Source organism: Apostichopus japonicus, chromosome 11, assembly GCF_037975245.1.
Source record: "Apostichopus japonicus isolate 1M-3 chromosome 11, ASM3797524v1, whole genome shotgun sequence".
Taxonomy (NCBI): Eukaryota; Metazoa; Echinodermata; class Holothuroidea; order Aspidochirotida; family Stichopodidae; genus Apostichopus; species Apostichopus japonicus.
Window position 1 is genome coordinate 17,072,762 of NC_092571.1, and position 22,711 is coordinate 17,095,472.

General features: G+C 36.6%; 1 protein-coding gene across 1 annotated transcript; it reads right to left on the reverse strand.

Annotated features, from left to right (window-relative positions):
• Positions 1 to 780: 780 nt before the first annotated feature.
• Positions 781 to 22,677, reverse strand: LOC139975504 (ER membrane protein complex subunit 1-like). Its single transcript, XM_071983478.1, has 23 exons — positions 22,523 to 22,677; positions 19,529 to 19,719; positions 18,564 to 18,672; positions 17,579 to 17,719; positions 16,918 to 17,056; positions 16,058 to 16,216; positions 15,587 to 15,742; positions 14,834 to 14,902; positions 14,610 to 14,702; positions 14,258 to 14,354; positions 13,390 to 13,509; positions 12,468 to 12,523; positions 11,853 to 12,041; positions 10,603 to 10,767; positions 10,059 to 10,229; positions 9,044 to 9,281; positions 8,794 to 8,904; positions 7,672 to 7,784; positions 6,070 to 6,149; positions 4,739 to 4,869; positions 4,141 to 4,298; positions 3,334 to 3,409; positions 781 to 2,623 (listed from the first exon to the last, which is right to left on the reverse strand). Exons 1-23 carry the CDS (start codon positions 22,624 to 22,626, stop codon positions 2,463 to 2,465), a joined length of 3,027 nt encoding a protein of 1,008 aa, XP_071839579.1. The 5' UTR covers positions 22,627 to 22,677; the 3' UTR covers positions 781 to 2,462.
• Between the last annotated feature and the right edge of the window lie 34 nt (positions 22,678 to 22,711).

Genomic DNA, 22,711 nt, shown 5'->3' on the forward strand with positions numbered 1-22,711 from the left:
GGAAATGTTTTGAGGAAATAACACCCCCCCTCCCCACCCCCAAAAATTGTTGACCCAAACTTGACACACACATATGTAAGTAGGCTACCTAATTAGCATAGGAAGGATCTGCCTTCTGATATGCAATGGATTGTGAATTTCGACTGTTCCACACTCTGATGAACTTCCTCCCTCCCGATAATCAGTCATAACCAACTCTAAAAAGAATGCTAAGACATTGAAAAATTATGAAAATTGCAAAAATTACCACTCCATTTATCCTATCACCTATTCATGAACAAGCTGTATTACCATCCCAATGTGGCACCTTCACTGCAAATTTCACAAAACCAGCCAGCAATTGTAGAAGTAGGTTTTTTTTTTCTCAAAAGAGACACACACTTTCCCAACTAAAGTATCATATAAGCTCAACCCACATTAGTGGGTTTAGATAAAAAAATTTCTTGGGCCCAGATAATCTCAAAATATTTAGGCCTACATGTACCAGCTATTAACCACCAACTGTATACAACGTTTGGTTGCTATCTGAGGTTGCAGAGTTACTGCAATGTAAAGATTTTTTACATTTGACCCCATGACCTTATTAATATTCATAAGGTCTGTGCCAAAAATTATAGGACATACCTTGTCACTATAATACAGCTACATAGCAAGTATGACAAATATCCATCACTCAGTAGTTATCGCGAACCCAAGCAAGTGTCACAGACACACACACCGACCTGACTGCATCCTTTGCTTCCAGCAAGGAACCAAAAATGATCAAAAAAAGAAGATGAATCCTTTTTCAGAATACCAATCATGTATTTTGTACTTCCAATCTTGATTTCATTAGAATGAATATTCATTGCACAATTAAATAATGTTAAAGTAAGTAATGTAAACAATCACAAGTTTGTTTAACACAGGTGTAAAAATGACAATTATCAATCGTTAGTTACACTCTGAATGTAAAAGAAAAAACACAAATAAACATCTAATGAAGTTTGGTCAGCCATATTATCTTCCCATATCGATGGCAACTCCAGACTTGGCATCATTTAGTCCTAAAAGTCATTCCATATAAATGAGTCCTCTAAACACTGAGCACCCGATGCCAGTCGGTACCCAGTAATGTGTAATTATTACATTTAAACAAACCCTAAACATAATCACATCAATGCCTTTGACTCATCTCTTTGGAACATGAAAAACTTTAAACAGAAAAAGAAACAATTCATAAAAACTAATGCTTTTATGACTTGTCATATTAATGTTACTATAAACACTGAATAAGAGATACATGGAATGGCAACATGAAATATCAATGAATCTTAATAAAAGTACTTTAACATTCATGGCTGATAAAACAACCAAGCCGTTTAACCCTTTCACCTCCATACTTTAACCATAAAGATTACAACCTATACACCATAACACATTCACCTTACTCCCCCTCCCACCACAACCCCAACAAACATGCCACTTCCTTTACCCTACCCAAAGTTATAAGTCAAGGTGGAAATTCTAATACAACACCTCTGCCCACCCATCCCTATCACTATGGCTACTGAGCACCATGACACAGCAACTTGCATACAAAAAATTAAAAAATTCATTGTAATCCTAAGACTTATCAGAAACATCTCATCAGTAAATCACTTCAGAAATAATTCATGGAAAGTTGAAAATTCAATCATCCTAAGCCCTTTCTCCATTTTTTCCCTTTTTCCTCTTTTTTTAATTTTCAAGATGTCAAACAGTCAACAAATACACCCACCTGATGAACTACCGATGGTGTAGAAATACTATTAAAACGGATACAAACACAGATCAATTCTCATTGGTTCATATCAAATGATGCATTAGTCAGCCAGGAAGGATGGACAGTTATTTGATGACATATCAGCAACCACCATAGGAATTCCCCAACTTCATGTCCCTGGGCCCAAGGGTTTACTCATTTGCATAGAATATTAGGAGTTGAATTTCCAATTGTCATCAAGTATCTGAGCTAAATTTGAAATTGATTGTTTTCATTTGTATAAGGAAACTACCTTGCTGAACTGGTAACGAAACATCCCGCTAAAATACCTAGGTTACTAATGAGTTGATAACCCAAGAGTTTCACTAGAGGTAGACAAAATTCTGAGACGAAACGGCGACCAGATGGTTTAGAAAATTCAAACGACAGCTTCCTCTACACTAGACTAAGAGACAGAGATGAACGAACTGCATCAATTTTTCATTTCGTTCCTTTCCTTCTTTCTATGCCCCTTTCACAATTTTTGTTTCATTTTCAAAGCTCTGTATAAGCCTAGTCAGCTTCCATCCACTCTTGTTATAATAATAGCTTAGGTTCGATCACCACCGGAGATCTCAGATCCACTGGATTGGACACAACATGCATACCCCGACCACCAAGCGATGCTGCCAAGACCATCGCACGTTACCCTCACAGACTCTGATGAATCTCCCGAGTATCACTTCCAAGCCTGTCGCAATGCTTTCATGGATGCCAGACGCCTGGTGACGACGGCTGCAACCAACAGAGCCGTCAGGACGGTGCCGATCAGGAGGTAGTCAAAATCTTCCTTCAAAACGTCGAAGAGATTAGAAGGGGTGGCGCGGGTGAAATAAAAATCTGAAACGGAAACAGGAAGAGGGAAAAGGGTACATTTACCTTTACATTATCAGTGTGGGAGTTTTAGGTGATTCATGAAATTGTCACAGATATCAGGGAGCATTTCAGAGGGTAGAAGTTCATGGTTTTTCAAACAATTTATTGATCTTAGTTTTTCCAAACCCTGAATGAAACTTATCATTCTGGCAACATGAGTTAACATGATATGTAATTTGTATATGGGTTTTTGCAAATGTTAAAGAATGCATCTGGCAATATTAGAGGGATCGACGCTATCGCACCAGTAGCACTGAAAAATTCTTTGTGTCTCTTTACAATGACCAAATTATTAAATCCGCAGAGGAAAGTAAAAAAAAAATACACAAACAAAATAGTGCATTGACAAACTGTTTGATTCAGAGGACATGGCATGTTGTATAAGTCTCTCATAGATACAATATTCCAATTAGGAAATCAAAAATTTAAAGGTAAAATTTTTTTGAAGACTAAGTGAAACGAAGTAACGATTAATTCCCTGAAGCATCAAAGGTTTTATTGCTAAAAGTAAGTTACAATCAAGTTACTCTGACTTAAACTTAGGAAGAAGAGAGTAAGATGAGATTTTGAATTATATTCTTGTCTTCCTATAAATGACACATTTTCTGCAATCATAATATGCTTTTATAGTTATTATGATTATTAAGAGAAGAGAATTTTGTCTTTCGATTTACCCAAGCCGTACGCTAGGACTAAACATGTAGACTCGAGACCTGCAGGACTGGTGTGCACATTCTCGATCCCAAATACCTGTATGAGAAAGGAACAAAAAAACAAAAAATTGTTTTTATAATTAACAGATTTTCTCAAGATATAATCATTCCGATTGACAATGCTGCACTAGACTAATAGTACATTTCCCAGTGTTCAAACAAATGCACTCCATGGTGAGAGAGTGTATGCTGCAATATAGTTGAATCAATTTTAAGAGAAAGGTCACAGTGTAACGGTTTGAGTATCTGTCGCACGATCACTCCCAGATTGAAAGCTCACCAGGAACCAGATTTTCTTGACCCTATTCAAAGATTACTGCTTTGCAGTGTTGTTATGGGGAATCTTCCATGGATTTGGTATTTCTGGAACTCAAATTAGGAAATGGGGTTTAATTCTGTTCTTTCAATCGTTTTGAAACTTTGTTCACCATGGCTGCACCATATTGGTGATGTACTGGGAGGGGGGTTCCTTAACCCCCCCCCCACAGAAGTATTTTAGAAATTAGTCAGATACTGAGAGACTCTTTGTTCATTGAATGGAGACGTTGAGTGGTTATCCCGAGGATAAAAATGGGTGCCGCAATTTACAGACCTGCTTCTTCTTTAGTCTCTGAGTACTCTTCAAAATGGGAAGGCTTGATATGAGCCAGTGTTCATCCGATATCCGATATCATCACATGGATAGGGTTTATATAGAGGAGCTTTCTGTTGGCTTCCCTAAACTCTTGGAATTTCACACGATTATACTAGATGAGAAGAGAGACTGACCGATTGGTTGTAGTTGATGTAGGCCGTTGGAGGAGCAATCAGTTCGGGAATGTACGGGATCAGACCCTCCTCTTTGTGCATCTGTGTCGGAACCAGCGGTCTCCTTGGATCCAGAAATCTCTTCGGTAGAGAGATGATACCACCAGACTTTAACACCACTACGAGAGAATTAGAGACACTCGTTAACAAGGATTACCGGAACATTGCTACCTCAGGACAGGTTACAATGGAACGATAAGTTTTCTAAATATTATTCTTGTTACGATATTCATATTTTTAATTTTTTCCATGGTGATATCCTGCAAGGACCATAAATTTCCCACAAACCTGGTTTGGATGGTTCCCAAATGTTCTCCAACTCTGCATTGTCTACACCTGATGATTGACGGCTCTAAAGTAGTAAATATTTCTATACATTTACCATCTATGCATAACTTAAAAGTAGACCATAGCGTAAAATTCTCAAGTCTTGAGTAAGTGTATTTATCTCTGTTTTTTTTAGTCTATATATTCATTTGACTTAGAGGGTAGCTGATCATATTAGACGGTTGGATAACCGAAGCTCTCGAATAATTTGTAGCTATTCGTAGTCACTTACTGAGGACGTGTTTAGCTGTAATTCCCTTCTCGGTCTGAGTGGTGCTGAGGGCCTGCAGAGACTCTGAGAAGATGTACGATTGTCTCTCCACCAGGGGATCGCTCGGTGGATCCAGAGAGGAAAATGCGGTGCTGTATCAAAAGCAAAGAGAAATTACAAAAAGTGAAAGACCTTGTTTTAAGATAAAACGTCTTCTTAAGAGAAAGAATGAGGGCTGATATACGACATCCTTGTATTTGATAAGACGTTATCTGTGAGATCACACACAAGTCTTTTTGTTTCTCTATTGAACTTTGTGCCGCACTTAGGATGCATGAACTAAATCATCAGTATGCTAAACTAGGTAAATCAGTCACTTTGATTGATGAATCTGCCACGTCTAAAGAGCAATTTCTTAGGAAGAAGCAAAAATAAAAACATGCAACAGTCAGAAGCAACAGCTTATTTTTCTCTTAATGTTTTGCGATTGTAACAAAGTAAATTGTTGGTTCAAAGACAAATCATGAAAGAGGAATGTTGCCGCCAAAATGAGTTTTGACGAGTGATAGACCAATAAAAGCTTTAACTGGAGTGTTAGCTCAGTGGTTAACGCTGGTGCCTTCCAATCATAAGGTCCCCGGTTCGAGTCACTCCCAGATTAATGTATGTCGTCCAGTTACAGAGTTGTTTACAATTGAAAGTCATAATCATGGACATTAAATATGAATGTAAGAGACTGGCTTCGGTCAGCTTGCGGCTTTGATAAGCCAATGATGGCTTCTGCTTGCAGGAGGATCTAAAATACATACAAACATACAACTTCAAGTTGCACTATGATACCATTGCTATGTTTGAGAAGGTATCCTTATATCAAAGTGGCTGGAACAGGTAGTTTAGCAAACAATCCATTATATCATGTTGGATCATATATCAAGACTATGGCCTTGAGTCATATTATAAAGGTGGTACGTTTGCTTTGTCCATATGATGTCAGAATTTTGTACTTAAAAATCCTAAAGAGAGAGAGAGAGAAATTAATTTCTAATGATGAAGAAGAAACCCAGAATATTCTCACTTTATGATCCATCTGTAACTGGAACACATCAATTGTATTTTGTATGTTAGGAACATGAACTAACTGTTATTGTAAAAGATGGCTGCTTAGGCTCACGAGAGAAGAGGGACACTCAAAAAAAGAAAAAAAAAGGAAAAGTCTTTAAAAGGAAGACTGTCTGAGAAACCTGACAAATAATTAACCTTCAGAAAAGAAAAGACAGAATTGTGACACTAACAGGATGAAATATCTCACGAATTGGAAGAAAAAGTCTGATTTGAGAATAACATTTCCTCACCTATTTTTCTGAGAACTTCCCTCAAATAGTTCCAGGACAGTCACTTCGTTGCGTCTGTAACGGTTGTTCCAGAAGTGATACTAGGAGATATCAACACAATAATTATGTAACAAGAGAGTAACAAGAGAGTGAATATGTAGGAGGGAAAAACTCTCATGTATTAAATCTGAAATTCAGTTTCAGTTTGTTTACTCTATAAATCCTCCCCTTGCGAGGTAAGAGGATCGAAAGAATACAGAAAACTCTTAAGCAGTTCAAACAAAATCATAAAGAATTGACCAAAAATTAAAGCTAGTACTTTAGACTATTGGGACACTATTATAGACACGGACTGCTTCAGAAAGAGGCAACCTAAATATACTTGAGGAATTCTTTCATTAAACTATTTTAGAAATGAGATCATTTCCGTTGGAGTTTCTAATCATCTAGAATTGAAGAGCTGACCCCCATTCTCAAAGTATCTGAAGGACTTGAAATAGTTCCTTTAAGTTAAGTCTCTTCTTCAAATTAAAACATCACATCTATGATAAACTTCCAGGGTCAAAAGTTCATTAAAACAAGTCTGGATTTGAATATACAATAAATTCTACACTGGGGATTACTGTATACATTAGAGTTTTGTACATACTAATCAGTTCACCTACTACTCAAAAACAAAAACAAACAAAAATGCCAAGGTTCAAAAACAAACAAAAACGCCAAGGTTTATGATAAAAAAACTTGGTACCTCCCTAATGGAATAAACATTTTCTCAGCTGGCAGGACCTAGATACATATCCCTATGAAAGCCTCATATGCCTAGGGTAATGTTGGTATATATTTTCTTTTGTAAAGTAGCAGACATTCTTTAAGGGGTTAATCAACGGTCTAGCGTGCGTTAATCACAGGATTAATGCACGATCGGGGGATAATGCAAGCGATGCACGAGGGCGGAGCCCGAGTGCATCCAGGGATAGCATTAACACCCGGAGTGCATTAATCATGTGAGTAACGCATGCTAGACCGTTGATTAACCCCGTTCATTCATACAATACCATTTGTGTGGGGGAAAAATCATAAAACAAAACATTTTTGGTTACATATAACCAAAGATTTATTAAAGTGATGCCCCGTAATTTTACCGTGCGTTACTCACAGGATTAACCACGGTCAGCTGACCTGAATGGACCAATAGGATTTAGGAATCTTTACTAAGTATGAATGAAGAGTGGTTTAAACACCTGTTATGACTATGATGTAACAAACAAAACAATACATTCCTGTGCCCATGTAGTCATTTGATTGGCTCTTTATGCTTTGTTACATAGCAACCAGTTGATCAAAGATATAAACCAGAAAGACAGTGGGCTTATTGTGATTCCTTGCCAACTGAGATTATAATCCCAAGCTTTCGTCATTGTTGATTTAAATTGATCAGCAAGGTTCTCTCACTGACTGTGGACCTACCTACTAAATATGTTAACTTACCATGTTCACAAGCTATTTTTAGCAAATATCAACTCACACACACACACACATACACACCAATCACCATCGCATAGATTCCTTGAGCCTTCCGGCAAGGAATCAAAAAGGTAGCCATAGAAACAGCTGATTACTCACAACAACCCAGTTTTCAGAGTGCACCACATGCACTGGTCCCTCCACCCTCTTGTGATCCGTTTGAAAGACGATGTTACCTGTCACCACATCGATAAGATACACAGTCACGTGACCTGAAATTCAAAATAATATAGGAAAGTGATGAGTTCAGAGAGCTGCTTATTATCTCTTTAAACCCAATACGTGTCAACTCTTGTGATTTCACTGTGAGACTCACAATTTTATGTTTCATCACACAGTGGGATCTCCAAATCTCACATGAAAAATCTTAAACTGACGAAAAGCAGATTACTAAAGCAGATTAACACAAAGTTGTCAAAACTTTTTATGTCATAAATGTATTTTTTTTTATTTGACTTGCTTTCGGCCAGGTTTTCTAGCACCAATCTTCTGGGATTTTTGTTTTTGGAAATCTTCAGGGTTACAACGTTTGGGAGGTTGGCTTGTCTGATAACCATAATTCACTTCTCACAAGATTCAGTAGAGTTGCTCAAGAAAAGTTTTCCTCAAGTTTTTCTTTTCCTCCAATAAACACAGTTATCCTCATTAATTTAATATAATATACGATTCAGTCCTGATTCTTACATGCAAAGTAGGCTAGGCTGAGTATCTCTAATAGGAAAGTGTGATAGGTCAAGACGGTAGTGTTTGTATTGCAGCAACAGACTTTTCTTCAGATTTCAATGATATGCTGTAACATTTATTACAACACCAAACCCATATCTGATCGCGAGAAAAGGGATTCGTTATGTTCAGATTTCTGAATATGTACTTTCTTCTACCTCACATGAGCGTGGATTTATAAAATTTTCAAACACGTCTGGTTTTTTGGGGGGTCAAAAAGTTGTACTAAGTACAGAGGAAAATCTTCCTGAGAGTGATTTGGCCATTAAACAGTTGGGATTATTTTCTGAAATCTCCCAAGCCATCTTCTCATGGATTGCATCTTCGACATAATACAGTGAAGACTGAAGATATGTACGCATCAAATCAAGCAGCAACCTGCAATTATAAATCATATCAAACAGAAATCACATCACATAGAAACCACCTCAAAAATGCATTAAACAGAAAGAACACAAAACAGCAAAGAAAGGAAGGAGCAAACTATAAAATACTGACTCTTTGCTATTGCATCTTCCCCTTCACTGACGACGACTACCAGGTTTGGATTGAGGTATTTATAGAGAACCGTCCGGTCGCCGAGAACTCTACCCTGAGAATGTACCTCCTCTGTCGAAAAGACAAAGATAACGACACAGTTTGAGTCACAGAATGAAAACAGAAATGAAGATATATGGTCACATTCTTAAGAGTAGTTCTCTTTGATGACATTGATGGAATTAAAATAATTCAAAACATGAACTCTGACCTGCAGGTCTCTTAGCAACGACATGAGTGATCGTCTGAAGTAATGATGGCAGTTGGACGTGCCATATCTCTTCTGCAGTTCTAATCGGTCTGAAACTGTTATGACTGGCTGGAGTATCGTCTGCTGCCCCCAGTCTGTAGCCGTTCAAAGCCCCGCTATCTGAGTCGGCTGTAAAGAGGTAAATATTGTCTGCATTTTCCCGGACGACTGATTCAGAATTTGCAGGGTATGCATAAACCTGTGAATTAGAAAAGGGATAAACTAGCAATTTAAGAAATTTTAAAGGTTTCAAAGGGAAATTATATGTTTACAAACTATTTCACGCTTTAAAATGTCTAACGCATTGTATGTATACCAAAAACATCATTTTATATTATTGCTGTAAATTTTATTCATATTGACTATGGAAAGAATATTTTCAAAAAAAACATTACTGCCCTACATTCATGATGTCCATTTTATTTAACAATATGACAGTCCATGACTCAATTTTAAAAGGTAATTTATATTTCTGGAAATCAAATCTTCTTCTTACACAACATACATAATTGAATATTCAGTAGTCTTTTATCCCTAACATGAATATTTAGTAGCCCTTTAAACCTGACTCAATATTCAGTAGACCTACATTTCTTAAAAAAAGACGTTTCAACATTTTTTTACCTATTAACTGTCATGAGCATAAAATCAAGATAAAAAATATGATACAGGAAATGATTTAGTTTTCAAATTTTTTATAACAATTTTTCTGTTATAAAAATTTTAAAAATGAGATATATCTTTTGACTTGACCATTTTGCATAAATTTGTGTACATTTTGTGATGCAATACTAATTAAATTTTTCCCTGTGATGTCATGTTATTTACACATAAGATCAAGAAACCCATCAGGAAATTTTCAAACAAATCAAAGTTTTGCCACAGGTGCAACCCTTGTGTCCACATCATATCAAAATAAGGATATTATTCAATTTCTTTGTCGTCAAATTAATTTAAAAAAGTATCTCTGATTTACCTTATACTCTGTGTCTACCAACAGGATGACTTTCATAAACTCTTGATCCACAATGTTTTGCATAGTGGCTTGCTTCAAGGTGAAAGGCAGCTCTTGTCCCTGGGGATGTTCTGGTAGAGATGGTTTACCATTGATGGGATTAAATGAGAAAATTACATGTCTGTCTGAAGTCTGGAAAGAAAGATAACAGAAAATTAAGAAAAACTCTGAAGAAAATTCCAACCGAAATAACATGATAATTAGTGACTGTAGTGAAAAGTTTAGTCACTTATGTGCATCCTTCATCTACCTGGTCAATTTAAGCAAGTCTTGCAAATGTATCGAATAAAAGAAATAACTTCAGACCACAGTTAAATGGTGTTATTATGGTCGTATCGACAGTCCAGAAGATCAAGTCAACACTTTAAAATTATTTCTAAACTCTTACCTGTCAGTTATATTGACTTCATGCAGACACATTTTTATCACAAATGAGACCTCTAAATTAAAATGAAGGTGAGTTTGATCTGAAAGTAACAAACTGAAGCATTTTCTCGCATTATACCTTAGACTTGGCGATGATTGTACACTGCGGAGGGTTCGGGAAGTGGGCGGTGGTCCTCTGAATCATAAGAGGTAGCAACTGTTTTCCTCCTCGAGTGATTGGCTCAACGTTTGGTAGGAAATGACTCCACAGAATGCATCCATCCTCTGAGTCCAGTCCAAACACCTGTGAGAATAAATTATCAATTGCTTGTAAGACCAGAAAACTCAGGACTCCTCTTACTCATGAGCCTAGGTTATTTGCCATCAGATCCGACATGGGATGGATTCAATCCAGTCTACAAAGAAAAACCGCAATCTTGCCCTTTGTCATGCCATCCGTACTTGGGCTTGTGTACTCTCCTGGCTTACCCTGCAGAGTGCTCTATCTATGTATAGTTAGATTTTGCTTCCCTCCAGCCCTTTGGCCCCTAACAATCTTTCTCTCTGACTCTCAGGAAATTAATCAACATCCCGACTCTTGATCGGGTTTTTACAGCTTCATTCAGTACCTATTTGTGGAACACAAGGACAAAACTACACAAGTTACTAAAATGTGTCAAATGATAGGCATACAGTATTAAACCTCACTTTCAATCAAACGCCAAAGAAAGGACTTTAAACCATCGAGGGTTTCAAATCCACTTTTCCTTCCTAGTCTTTCATGAAGAGTAACATTACAACCAACATTTTTTTGGGCTTGTCGTACTTGAAACTATATTGAGTAAACTTGACAGCCTTCCCAACATGCATTGCATATCACACTCTCCTTGCTGACGATGTCCACAATACCAAACACAAAGTGCATAGCTACGAGTGTACCAGACTTAAAGGCATTGAAGACTCGCCCCAAACCGTGTGCCGCCTCTGAAAAAAATTAACTTTCCGTTGCTTTCAAGTGAAGTTTTCTTCTTGTCGCTACAAAATGCAGACAGTAATGAAACGTGATACCTTGTTATCTTTAGCTGGACCTGCAATGTCCATCGCTGTATCGTTTGTACACTGTGCTGTGGGTATTGACCGCAGCTGTATGTACTGACTGTACACTAGTGTCTAATTACCGACGGTAGCAAGCTGTGTGTGTATTTTCTGGGATCAATGGTGGTGTCTAACACTTACTTCTGTTACACCTCATTCGAAACTAGGTCAGATTACCGGCATGAGACGTTTCTTTGTGCGCGAGTCTTCACACCCTTTAAGACTACAGTACCACCCTCTTTCACTACAAAGCGGAGATAAGTTTGCACTTTGCATTACATGAAAACCACCTACCTTGCCAGCTCTGGTTGCCACAATGATGATCTTATGGAGGCTGAACTCATCTCTGGTTAGGTATTCTCCAATGATCTCGTCCGTGTCGTCGAACCTGACGGCGTATGTCAGCTGCTCCACGTTGTGGTCATGGTGACTGCTCCCCTTCTGGAAGGCTTCCACTTTCTTTCTAAGATGATCAAAGTACGTCTGGCGAAAATCAAAGCAAAAAGATGAAAGGATTTAAATAATGGAAATTTTCCAACCATTTCCAAAGAATATGAAATACTTTCTATAGCAATGATCCTTCCAACCCATCCCCCCCCCCCAATTCCATCCCACCCTCCTTTGTTGCTAATTTATCAAAATCATTGATAAATTTGATATCCTAACACAGTCAATGTAAACTAAGTACACTAAATAACTAATATAATACACTAAATAACTTTGTCAACCAAACAGTTCCACATTCCAGACGACCTCGCTTTAGGGGCTACAAGTTGTTACGGTTCTGCCACATCATTTGACATGAGGTTAACTGAACAGTGATAATCATACCAACCAGCCTAAAGGTTGCAGTATGGGACTCTACTACATATATGCGCAACTCATTAGCAATGTTTTATAATGAAATACCTGTAGTTGTGCAAACTGTGTACTGGTTCTCCTTGCAAACATGGAAAATATATTATCTGAAATAAAAACAAATTAAATAATGAATAAATAAAGACCTGGATGATGAAACAATTCAACAAGGTAGAACACTCTAATCTACAACTGCTTTTCATTGTTCTTTGGTTCTATTGTTTTCTTTGTTGCGTTGCTGTCGATCCAGGTATGCCTACGTTAAACAGTGTGTACTGGTGACATTGCACTCTGACAACAGACCATCCACTACAAGCAGTGGCAACTATGTCATCTCAAAATATCATGAATCAAATTCAAACATTAGGAAGATGAAGCGATATGTAGAGATTTCTCATCAACAATAACTAGAACCAAAGAAACAGTTCTCATTTTCTTTTTAGAAAGTTTTTTTTTTAATTTTTTTTATTTATTTATTTATTTAGTTTTTTTTTTTGGGGGGGGCTTTGTTTTCCCCCCTATGTTTATCTCATTGATTAAAGTTGTTTGTCTTAAGGTATGCCTGTAATTGATATTATAACTTAACAGCAGATATTAACTAAACAGAGATGTGAAACTAGTAGCTCTGAACATACATCTGTAGGAACGTCATACCAGCATCAGGAAGAACGGAGAATTAAAATACAATAATTTACTGATCTCGATAAAGGAATCGTTCTGAAAAATTCAATAACCTGTTCTCTAGAGTAACAAGAGTAACTTTACACAATGATGTAAACAAATACAACATCTGCTTAATTAAAAAATTAATAATGAATTATTGATTATCAACAAAGAATGCTTAAATTGCTCCCAAACTTTCTAGATGCATTATGTATTCGTATGAAGCTACTTCTGTGGAAAATCGAGTGGATCTGTTACAAAATGCAAAGTTTATAAGCAGTTAACTGATCCACAAATATAAAACTGGTACCTCCTTTCCTAGTTCCAAACTCATCTTCAAATTGAGCCTCCGTCTCAGATACTGGGAGGTCGACCATCTCCACAGACACGGCAGAAGCTAATGATTCCTCACGGCTCCAACTAATATCTCCTGCAGGAATCATGACAAATTTATCTTTAGACAAAACACAATTAGGACAGGTGCAAAGAAGGGAAGGGGTCCAAATTTCACATCGAGAAGATTCAACAACAAATTTCAATTACATTTTTCGATTGAAATTTTCTTTAAAAAGAAAAAAGGATGTATCAAGGCTTTAACAAAGACAGAAAATTTTGAGACAAACTTCTTAGTCCAACTTTTAAGCTTCACAACTTGTTCTGTCACTTTATGTTGTCACTTAATCAGGACAACAACTCCTGATGAATCTAAAAGCTTTTTATACAATGGGAGATGATGGGTTAAACTGACTAAGCATAAAAAATGTTTATAACTTCAATGTTTAGAGGCTGTTTAGTATTTATGGTATATTAATGATAATGTGAGAGAAGGAAGTCACTTTATATTCTTGATGTTATGAAGTAGGATTTGATATCAAACCAGCTAATCACTTCATGAAGAAAAAAAACCTAGGTCGTAACCCTCTTTGTCATTTCTGGATGTTTGTCATTGTACGTACATATGTCATATATATCAGACGATATGCTATGTGCAACAACTGGACGCACCAAACCGTTTATTTTGCTGAAAGTAGGAGATTTTTGTTTGCATACACCCCCTTCACAGGGGACAGGATCAAGAAAGCTTTATAAATGCAGCAGGAAGGATTGCACGAGTACGCACAATGGTTATGCAAAATTCACATTAGTAATATCATGTACGTTTACTAGTGGGTTACTACCTCCTTGCTGCACCAAATGTAGTCCATGGTCAGATGTCTGTAACAGAGTACGGCTTCCCACGGTTTTATCTTTCCTATCCAGGTACATCGCATAGACCTGTAAGAAAAGTGAAATCAACTTAGATCATGTTAAACTTTTACATGGATTTGATTTTCTATTATTCCATTCACTTGAATTTCATTATGTGAAACTGAATGGAAATTATGTTGCATTGCACATTAGTGGAGATGACCTGAGTTATAAGGAAGAGACCTGAATTATAAGGAAGAGACCTGAATTATAAGGAAGAGACCTGAATTATAAGGAAGAGACCTGAATTATAAGGAAGAGACCTGAATCATAAATGATTACCTTCTTGGGTGAACCACTGCTGGCTCCAATTTTTGCTTTGCTCCTCAAGTTTGTGATTTCTTTGTCCTTTGTGTGACTTTGGATTAACATCTCCTGTTGTACGGCAAAAAAAATATAAGATAGTAAAACAAAAAGGAAAATGTTGCATATATTAAACTGAGTATTTTAGTGTATTTAATTTGTATAATTTTGATTGGTATGAAATGAAATCCTTCTTGCTTTACCTCATTTCGGCCGGAGACTATCGTTAATATCTGTTGATCTTTGTAGTAGTCAAAGGTGAATGATGAAACCTACATGAAGAAAGAAATAGCAAAGAAATATAAATTATGAGGGCAGGTTGATAGACAAATTACACCTGTTCGATTATTATATATTTTCAGGGTGCATTTGGTCGTAGAACTATCGTCGCAAACACCTGCAACAAGTTACAAAACTGTTAGCTGCATTCTGCATATTTTAATCCTGTTTTAATCAACCAATCATGTGTGAGACAAGCAGCCTCATGTTAAACATGTCTTTGCCAATTGGGTGGCCAATTGGCTAAGGCGTCGGACTTGTGATCCAAGGATAGCTGGTTCGATTCCTGCTTAAGTTCATTATGTTGTGTCCTTGGGCAAGGTGCTTTATCTCACTTGCCTCTCTCCACCCAGGGGTTAAATGGGTACCTGTGAGGTAACTTGTCATTGTACGCAGTATGTAACTGCAGCAGCCGCTTGGAGGGATTGTCTCTGGGACAGGTGATCATTGACCAGACAGTAATAAAACGTATGTAAAGTGCTTTTAAACCTATCGCTGGTATAAAGCGCTATATAAATTGAACAATATTATTATTATTATTTGCACACCAATGTATCTAGTACATTTATGCCTCAAACGGATTTACTGTCATAACAATACCAACTTTGAACTTAAATGTTACTAATGCAACCAGGTTTTAATTTCTCTTAGAATTTGAAAAAAAAGAAACTCCTTACCTGTGGAAAGGTCTTTACCACCCTGATGTCCTCCCCTTCTAATTTTAACCAAGCTAGAGTTCTGTCGTCGAGTCCGAGGGCAAAATATCTGTGATCCCCGACAGAATATTTATTGATTGGCTCGACATGAAAACCGGTGGCTGGTAACTGTAATGTCTGCGGAGAAAAAAACACAGATAAAAGGAGAAGAAATATAAAAAGGGGGAGAAAACAACAGATTGCTGCTGAAATATAACCATGGGTGGTGTTATTTCACATGAATGTTTAAAATTTAACCTTCCTTGAGTCTAAACAATTTGTCTTCACTCCACGACATGAACCGTTCATATACAACGATAGAGCAAGGTTATAAGTAAGAACAAAAACAGGACCTAGACCACAAATCACACTTTGAAAGCATCTGATAGAAGTGATGTTAGACAAACTTTTCACAGAGAAGGAATTATTACATATGTTGGTGTAGAATCTTACCGTTAGAGGTATAGATGAGAACCCTGTCTGATCCTGTTGTCTGCTTTGGATGGTAGCAATTCTAACAGCTTTACTCTGAGAGTCGGCACAGACCACTTTATCCCCAGAGAGGACCATGCATGAAGTATCCTCTTGTAACCATGGAGATGGTACCTGGGTCTGAAGAATGCAATAAAGGAGTGGGTTTATAAATTTGTTGAATAGATGTTGCTTTGTTTTGGCTTTTGTAAGATATTGAGATTTATTACTTTTGTTATTTTTTACAATGAGAAGCAATTTTTTGTATGGGGATAGTATGAAAGATTTATTTGGAAAAAGCCTCATTAATGAATTCTGGTGGTTTAATTATGATCACATGATGACAGAGAGCACTTGCAAAGGCCATAGTTTTCATCAAGTTGAAAATTTATTTCTCGTATATGCAAGTTGTACAGAAAAATATACATAAAATTGTGGAACAAAGAATGTAACATATGAAGCACACTAGAAAAAATCCATAAATGTTTGACAAGGCTAGTGACCTTTAAGAAGGGAAAGGAATAAAGATGTAAATATCTATATATATATATATATATATATATATATATATATATATATATATATATATATATATATATATATATATACATATATATATATATATATATATATATATATATATATATATATATATATATATATATATATATATATATATATATGTATTAATATAGCCAAAGACAAAGGACACAGATAGTAAGAAACATACAAATAAACACTTTCAAATCTAATTCCAAAGAGAAGAATTATCCTCAGCACTTCCCCCTCTTAGCTAGGAAGAAAAAATTATAAAAAAAAATAAAAAAATAATAAAACACTACCTGTCCAAGAAGTGTGCCATCCTTAGCATTATATCTAAACACTTTAAATCCCATTCCAGGGACTCTGCCTAGCACAACGAGGGCGCCGTCATCTTCATCATTAAGGTTAACTTGGATCAGGTAATCCTGGATGGAGTCACTAGAAATATGACAGAGGCAGATGCATTCAATTACAAATAATCCTTTTAATCCTTTTGAGATCCTTTTAATCTTTCAAACTTCTAATCCTCCATCATTTTTCTCATTCGTTCATGCTTTCATGATTGTACATTTTTACGTCTATTATGTATCATTATTATGTGTCCTATTTATAAATTTTGTAATTTATACTGGAATTTATACTGGGATCTGTGAAAAGTCTTTACTTTCTGTATTCAATAGAAACCATTTATCTAAAGAGGAAGATGAAATATGAACTACAAACGTTTAAACTATATATCGACTGATATTAAGGTAACGTTTCAAATTACCACGTTGTCTCTTTCCACTACTTCCATATTGAGTATCTGTGTAACGGGACCACCAAGCAAATCGTGCACAGGTTTGAATTATCACAAATGAACTACTCAAGAGAATAAACTACAGATAACATTATGCATTTTTGACATCATTAACACACACTCCACGAGACTTAAGAATCCTACTGGAAATAAAGCCAAACCTGTTTGGAAGTGACTCTTTCCAAAGTTCTTCTCCACTTTTAACGTTTAGGACAATCACGTTTCCATTGTATGTAACAGCTAATCTAGGTTTCTTGGGGTTCCCCTCTTCCTGGAACAGCATCACGCCGGGAACGTTTTCTCTGTTTGTGGGAAAACAACATAACATCAAACTTTGAAGGCGATTAACTACCGAGAGGAACACAGATGCGACAGACGTTGTTCAACTCCTGTGTTACTCTTCACAAGGAACAAATGTACAGTTTAACTGTGAATATGATTTAGACTTAACAGGTATGACACATTAACTCCCAAGCGAATTCATATAACCATGAGGCTTCAATGACAGTATTGTGCAGGCAAACTACAGTGTTTCTAGTGTTATGTAAAGTACAATGTGTCTTCGTCCCTGGGAGGTAGTGGTTATAGTCGTAAATTTTGGTAATGAAATACAGCTAAAATATCCTCCATAATTTCAGTTTTTTGCTCGTTTGAAATTCTGTGCTGCAAACTTTTCACACCAACTACTGTTTCAATGAAAATTTACAGTACTTCTATATTGAACAAGCCAAAAGGCAAATAGCTGAGAAGGAAAAATTGCTCTCTGTTCCTTCAATTACTAGAGTGGAGTGTTTGTGTGGAGTGTTAGCTCAGTGGTTAAGACCGGTGCCTTTCAATCATAAGGTCCAGAGTTCGAGTCACTCCAAGATTAATGTATGTTGTCCAGTTACAGAGTAATTGACAATTGACAATTCGTTAATCATGGATGTTAAATATGAATCTATGAGACTGACTTTGGTCAGCTCGCGGCTTTGATAAGCCAATGATGGCTTCTTCGCGAGTTCCTGCAGGAGAATCTAAAATACATACATACAAAATGAGAGAAAAATCATTCAAAAGTGTCCAAATAGATAACAAAGAATGACATGGCATTATTTGTAAGGGAGAGAGAAGGTTACAGATGGTTTTAAGAATAAATCAACTCACCCCGATTCTGATGAGAGCACAGAGCTAGTGATAGCCTCCCACTGCAATGAGCCTGAGTTAGGGTCCCATGATCGAACAACAAAGCCATTATTTGAGACAGTCAAAAGCTCTGTGTGCAGTGATAAAGCAAAAACAATTTATGCTAGATGCAAAGTTTGCATTGCTCTTGAAAGGGAAGAAACTCTTACAAATGAATATTAAAACCTACTAATGACAATTTGTTTTCTTCTACAGAGTGGTTTTGAATTTTCTCAACAGAAGAATTCTAAAACTGAGAGCCTGGTTTAAATTTTGCAAAATCTGGCACAAAGTGTATTTTATGTAAATTTTATTTTCACTTCATATTGACTACATGATGCATCCTTTTAAGAAGTGAAGCACATGCGAAAAAATGAAAAAGATTTTCTCGATATGATACAAAGGAATATAAAATTCATAAGGAAAGAAACTCTGTAACAATGCCAAAGACTTCTTATTTTTTGATTCACTCACTGAAGAATGTTGCCAACCATGAGAGGCTTCGGATTCTCAATCTCACCACCTTGGAAGTTAGAAGGTTGCAAGGGGCTTTAATTCGAGTTTAAATACAAGATTGTCCACAGCTTTGATAACTTAGCAAAAAGGGATTCTTTTAGTTTTTCCAAGGAACACTAGCTAGGTCATTGCCTTAAATTGCAGAAAGTTTGTTGTAGATAAGATGTTTATAAGACTTTCTTCTCATGGCAAAGCAAATGAATGGAATTAGTTGCCTGAGTTGTCTTTTGTTTTTTTTTAAAGTTTTCAGAATGCTTTAGACTGTTATTTTAACAATTGCAACTGGATTTGAGGTATTATGTTTAGCTTTTTGTCATCTATTGGGTCCTTGATGAGGACTTTATGTCCCTCCTGATCCAGTTTTCTACCAAATTTAACTTACAAAACTAATCAGGGGTCCCGTATACAACAAGTCCACATCTTTGGCTTACCTTGCCCGGTGTATAATAAAGCATTGATGATTCCTGCCTCCCCATGAGGAAAGATATGCCGCCATGCAATGTTGCCATTCCTAGCAAGGATAGCTGCTAGCACGTTGGAGTCAGATGACACAAATATGTGTTTCCTAGCCCCACCATATTCCAGTACCGCCTCCTTCACATGACCTATGTACTGCTGTCGCCTGTAAAATGAATCACGTTATTCAGGACTTTGGAGAAGCTTCATACCATGGACTGATAGTTTCTGGTTTCTTATTCAACCCATCTTCGAGAAAAGGTGCATTGAAGTACTCAGTGCTTATTGAGCTGATCGTTGGGAGACATAGCAAGTCACAGCAGTGCTTATTTGCAATCTTGTAGAAAACAGGTGAAAAACCATGTGAAATTCCAATTAACAATGTTTTTTAACTAGGCCTATCATGAATGATATATTAAATTAGAAGTGGGAAGTGTGTCTACATGAGCCAGGCGTGTTATACTCATAGCATCTTCAACGCACCTGCATTCTGTATTGTAATAGAGCCTTCACTGTAGGGTTGGGCAATATATCGAAAATTATTATTATCGCTTTAATTTTTTTTCAAGACAATATTTTTTGAGGATTGAACAAATGACGATAATTTCTTGTGAAAGAAATTTGAAATAAGTGTGGATAAAAATGCGATTATCCTTTCTCCGTTTTATGTGTAAATGTTTATTCTAGCATTCCATGGTTAAGAAAGTTGAAACAAAATAAAGTTTATCAACTTCATTTACTGACTTTTGAACTTCGTAAAAAACCCGTCCTTTACAACATTAACTGTATAGAGAAAAAAACCTCGAAAATCAGTAGAGAAATTACCAAATGTGCACGAACATTAAGTTGGTACACCTTTCAAATTTTACGAAAGATCAAGCAAAATACTTTCGAAAAATTCACGCGAAACTGGCATATCGTGCTAAATGCAACAAATGTCATGTAAACAAGGCTCTAGTACACCCATTTATGAATAAACCATACGACCACATCTGCTGTTAAGCGGGGGAAAGAGAAAGTATTTTCTAGAATTTCCACAAAAAAAGGAAAAATAAATATCCTACCATAGTTAGGAGTATAGTACATAGCCTAACCACTTCGTTGGTTACGAATCTCACGTAACAACAAAAACACAACTAATTGTATTTTGCGAAGTTGACGTTTTCTACAAGGACATGGAAACAATATTTAGCATTTAGTTAATCATGCCAAATGGCCTAAAACATGGGATTGCAAGATATACTTTCATAAAGATGGCCATACTGTACTGGGCTGTACTGGGGCCTTGATATCGTGCTGTCTGTATGGTATAGACTGTGCCTCGTGTATCATGGGGAACATATTGTTTTGTTCATGCGGATGAGTCGGTTGGCTTGAGGTGTGTTTTTACCTTCATGGTTTTACCTACCTTAATGTTACGGGGATATAAATTTTCTTAAACGTCTAAAATAATATTTCGCATAACTTTACAGATCCTTTACTGACTGACCTAATTAATTCTAGAGTGGAGTCAAAATAGTTTACTCCATAAAAAGTTTTTTGGAAACGTGCCAAAAATGTTAACAAACAGGTGTTAGGGGGGGTTGTTTGGCAATTTACCTGGGAAAATCCGCAGCACATGTACAGTAGCCTACCGTGATATTTAAGTAGGGGTAAACACTGCAGTTAACTTGTAAACTGATGTACGTATAGTGCACGCTGTTCATTGTTAGGCAGTCTAGAAACGGGGCTTTGTCGAACATAGTTTCTTTCATAATATCGTCAGTTTTGTAAGTTAAACTTTTTAAAGATTGTAAGACAAATTAAATCTCTTTTCATTTTATCACATAATATAGCTACTCTATCTTGTCATTTTCAAATTTTCATCAGTTTCGTGACAATTTATATTCAAAAAGTTGTTAGTATTTTGAATCCTCAACTGCGAGTTTGTTATCGCCAGACACGCAAAAATACTAAAATTTTCCGGGGCCTTCGCCTCTGGACCCCACACAAGTGGTTCCATCCCTTAACCCCACTGGGGCCCTAAGGCGGACCCCTTGACCCCACGCCATTATGCTCGCACGCAACAGGGGTTGGTGTGTTCGCTGCGCAAAAACACCGGTGGTAAATCGGCAGTTGTTTTTAGTGTGTTTGCGAACACACTAAAAACAACAAGGAAAAATTATCGTAATTATCGAAATATCGCGATAATTTTTGAACTATTTATCGTGACGTTAAAAAGCAAATATCGCCCAACCCTACTTCACTGAGAACCTTCCCTCATGCAAATAATTTTTTATATCTGGTAATAGTTCATAAAATATACTATGTTTATGATTTGATTACCAGGGTTTGGTTACTGAACTCAATACTTCAATTACACTTTCTACTATTTTTACTAATTGCATTGTGAACTGCATACTGTGTTGCTGTATATTTTCTTCCATGGTTGGATGCATCTAGTATAAACTCACTGACTGTGATCAGGTGAATAAATCTGATTGGAATGATGGGATCAGGTCTAATTCATACTAGTTAGGCCTGTACTTAAAGAAAACCTAGGCATAGTAAGAGTAAGTTAGTGAACCAGTCTCTAAGTAATCTCAGTTAGGATTAAATATGTGGCCTAGAAATAGTAGAAGCAGTAACGTCTTTGCAATGTAGCCTTGCCTTGGGATTTCGTAAGTCAGGCAACTTACCAGGCCTTGGCTAACTTTTGCCATTGTATTAAAACTATCATAGACTGGCCATCACTACTAAATTGTGCTAGGCAACTTACGCTAGTGTAAGTTAAAGTTTACGCTAGTGTAAGTTGTAAGCCTCAGATGTTTAACGTTTGGCTTGTTACTAGTGTTACTGAGTTAGGCAAGCTAGCCTACTTGATTTTGGCCGGTCATGTGCGGGAATACGCAATGTAAAAGTACTGAAATAACTCGTTCCTGTTGTGTGTATCACTTGAAACTACACAACATATATCTTACGGTAATTACCAATCAAATTTTCCAACTTGGTCCTCATACAACGCTCCTGACGGTGTTAAATTGTTAAAAATTTGTAAGAGGAAAATCAGCGTTCCTGCAAAGAAAGCCACCATCTTGAATGCGCCCTCATTTTACAAAATGTGATATATTGGATTTTCATAAGTAGACTACGGGACAACAACATCGTTCAGGTTTACG